The sequence below is a fragment of the Fragaria vesca genome, linkage group LG5 (genome assembly GCF_000184155.1).
Source record: "Fragaria vesca subsp. vesca linkage group LG5, FraVesHawaii_1.0, whole genome shotgun sequence".
NCBI lineage: Eukaryota > Viridiplantae > Streptophyta > Magnoliopsida > Rosales > Rosaceae > Fragaria > Fragaria vesca.
The window spans coordinates 7,681,236-7,684,115 of record NC_020495.1 but is presented as its reverse complement, the minus strand read 5'-3'; the positions used below and the strand labels follow the sequence as shown (position 1 = coordinate 7,684,115).

Sequence of the window (2,880 nt, the reverse complement as noted above, 5' to 3'; positions counted from 1 at the left end):
ACTGAGAGATCAGAGCCAAGATGGAGGTTGGTGACTCGGCGAACAAAAGTCAACGGCGGGTAGGGTTGTTATACGACGAGAGGATGTGTAAGCACTCCACACCGGACGGTGATCCTCACCCGGAAAACCCTGACCGGATTAAGGTCATCTGGAACAAACTCCAAGCCAATTCCATTCCTCAGAGGTAATACCACATTCTTCATCATAATTCAACTCTTCTGTGTTGCTCTGAAATTAAGTAGAAAAACAAAAAAAGTTGAAAAGAACAAGTCTTGGGATCCGTGCATTTGAATTATTGATCAAAGTTTGTTACTTTGATAGGTCTAAGTTCCTGAGATGATCACTGAAACTATTTTTGAATTTGTAGAAGGAATTCTGAGATAAAGTTCATTACTTTGAATTCTGATGTGAAGTTGTTTGTGGGTGAGATACTGCTTGGGTAGTTGGCATTTCTTAGAGACCTAAATTATGAACTGTTGTTATTTCTCAGGTGTGTTCTTTTGGAAGCCAAAGAAGCAGAAGACAAACATATCTTGGCAGTTCACTCCCAAAATCATGTTAAGTTGGTTAAGAAGATAAGCTCCAGACAGTTTGATTCAAGAAGAAATCGAATTGCATCTAATTTGGATTCGATATATTTGAATGAAGGAACTTCTGAAGCTGCCTATCTTGCCGCCGGCTCTGCCATTGAGGTAATTAGTGTAGTTGGTGCATTGAGAGTGATTCATGATCGTTTAGACTTCAGACCGCAGTATTTGTGTTTCCTTTTATATGGAACGGTGTGGATTTAATGTACCTATTGTGGAAGAAAATGGTAGTCTTTTATCCAGAATTTGATTTAAGTATAATTAATGAAGGCGGATCCGCCCCCGGTAGCAAAGTTATTGCAACTTTTGTATCCGTTACAGTATCAAAAAAAAAAACTTTTGTATCCGTTACAAATGAGCTACTTCCACATGTTCTTGTCTGGGTGCATGTCGTGTAGTGTATTTCAACATTATAATTCCAATTATATGTGTTTCCTTAATTAGGTAACTGAAAGAGTTGCAAAGGGAGAAGTGGACTCTGCTGTGGCTATTATCAGGCCTCCAGGACATCATGCCGAAGAAGATGAAGCTATGGGGTTTTGTCTTTTCAACAATGTAGCTATTGCAGCAAGTTATGTTTTAAATGAAAAGGTAAGAGATGATTTATATTTTGTAATTGTTTCTGGTCATCATACTTTCTAATCCTTTTTCTTTTGCTTGAGACTGAAGCTCTGAAAAATTCAACTTTTCCCCCAACACTTGTTAAGTTGTAATCTGAGATCATGTTCATACTTCTGCTTGGCAGCCAGAATTGGGAATCAAGAAAATACTGATAGTTGATTGGGATGTGCATCACGGTAATGCTACTCAAAAAATGTTCTGGAAGGATCCTCGTGTTTTATTCTTCTCAGTTCATAGGTATGTAGAACTTTGAGCTGATAATCTTAACTATTATGAGTAGTATACACAAAAAATTAGATGTCAGAACTTTTAGCTTGTTGCTTGTTTGGTTGAATTTGTCTCACATCAAATCAAGGTTGACATTCTTGTGGTGACCATTGGAGCTGTGCTTTGGTTTCAGGCATGAGTTTGGAAGTTTTTATCCAGCTACGGATGATGGTTTTTATACTATGATTGGAGAAGGGCCTGGAGCAGGATATAACATTAATGTCCCTTGGGAAAATGGTAGATGTGGAGATGCTGATTATTTTGCGGTTTGGGAGCATATTTTGCTTCCAGTTACCAAAGAATTCAATCCCGACTTAATTATAGTCTCTGCTGGATTTGATGCAGGTTGATAACTCCTTATCTGTTGAATATTTTTCTTTTACCTTCCATGTTTCTGGCTGATTGAGGGTTCTACTCTATCCTTTGCTGATTGAGTTTGTAAAAAGAACTTATTCAAGTCTAGAGAGTTTTTATTCCTACTATCAGGGGTCATGTTGTAAAAAGTTAGTACCCATCTGAACAATATCTTCACCAGGAGAAGGATTAATCTGGGTTTACGGTAATCACCGTTAATTAAGTTCATTAATCTAGTACCCAAATAATTCTTTATGTTTGGTGACTAAATCATTGATAACATGCTAGTAATATTTACTTGGCAACTCCCGGTATACTAATATTTTATGAAATTGCCTCTAACAGCTGTTGGTGATCCTTTGGGTGGCTGTCGTATCACACCATATGGATATTCAGTTATGTTGAAGAAGGTAGTATTTCAATTTAATCTTATTTCTTATTCTGCCTCTTCTGGTGTTGTCTCTCCAGTTCAATAAGTTATCCATCAGTATTGTTATATAGTGATTGTGATGCTCATGATGTCGTCTTTCAGTTGATGAATTTTGCCAATGGAAAGATCGTGTTGGCTTTAGAAGGAGGATATAATTTCGAGTCTATTGCAAAGTCAATGCTTGCTTGTGTTGAAGTTCTGCTAGAGGACAAACCTATTATTGGATCTTCAGAGGCGTACCCATTTGAGTCTACATGGCGTGTGATACAAGCGGTAAATTAAGATTTAGTACTTTTGTTCTTTTGAGTTGACATCCTTTCTGCTGGGTCATCCTTTTCTTACTTGTAAGTCACTAATTGTGTACTTCATAAGACTAATGCATTTGCACTCTTCTTTTCAGGTTCGCCAGAAATTAAGTACTTACTGGCCGTCACTTGCCGATGAATTGCCAGAGGAGTTGATCAATAAGGCGGCTCCAGCTGCGGTACATTTCCTCTTCTGTTGCCTGTACTTTGTTGTTGATTTCATCTGAGGTTAAGTACTATTATTCATTGGCAAAAAATGTAAATTAGAAAAACTGTTAAATCACTTGGGACTTGGGAGTGCTTTATTCTCTCATAT

At 37.5% G+C, this 2,880-nt stretch overlaps 1 protein-coding gene across 1 annotated transcript in view; it reads left to right on the top strand.

The window, feature by feature from the left end:
- Positions 1–6: 6 nt before the first annotated feature.
- The window catches only part of LOC101301303 (histone deacetylase 5-like), a 4,472-nt gene continuing 1,598 nt past the window's right edge, over positions 7–2,880 (top strand). Inside the window, exons 1-8 of the mRNA XM_004301073.1 lie at positions 7–184; positions 491–692; positions 1,032–1,178; positions 1,333–1,445; positions 1,609–1,820; positions 2,175–2,239; positions 2,362–2,532; positions 2,660–2,759. Of these exons, the coding sequence (XP_004301121.1) occupies positions 21–184; positions 491–692; positions 1,032–1,178; positions 1,333–1,445; positions 1,609–1,820; positions 2,175–2,239; positions 2,362–2,532; positions 2,660–2,759 (1,174 nt within the window). The 5' untranslated portion in view covers positions 7–20. The remainder of the gene's footprint in view (positions 185–490; positions 693–1,031; positions 1,179–1,332; positions 1,446–1,608; positions 1,821–2,174; positions 2,240–2,361; positions 2,533–2,659; positions 2,760–2,880) is intronic.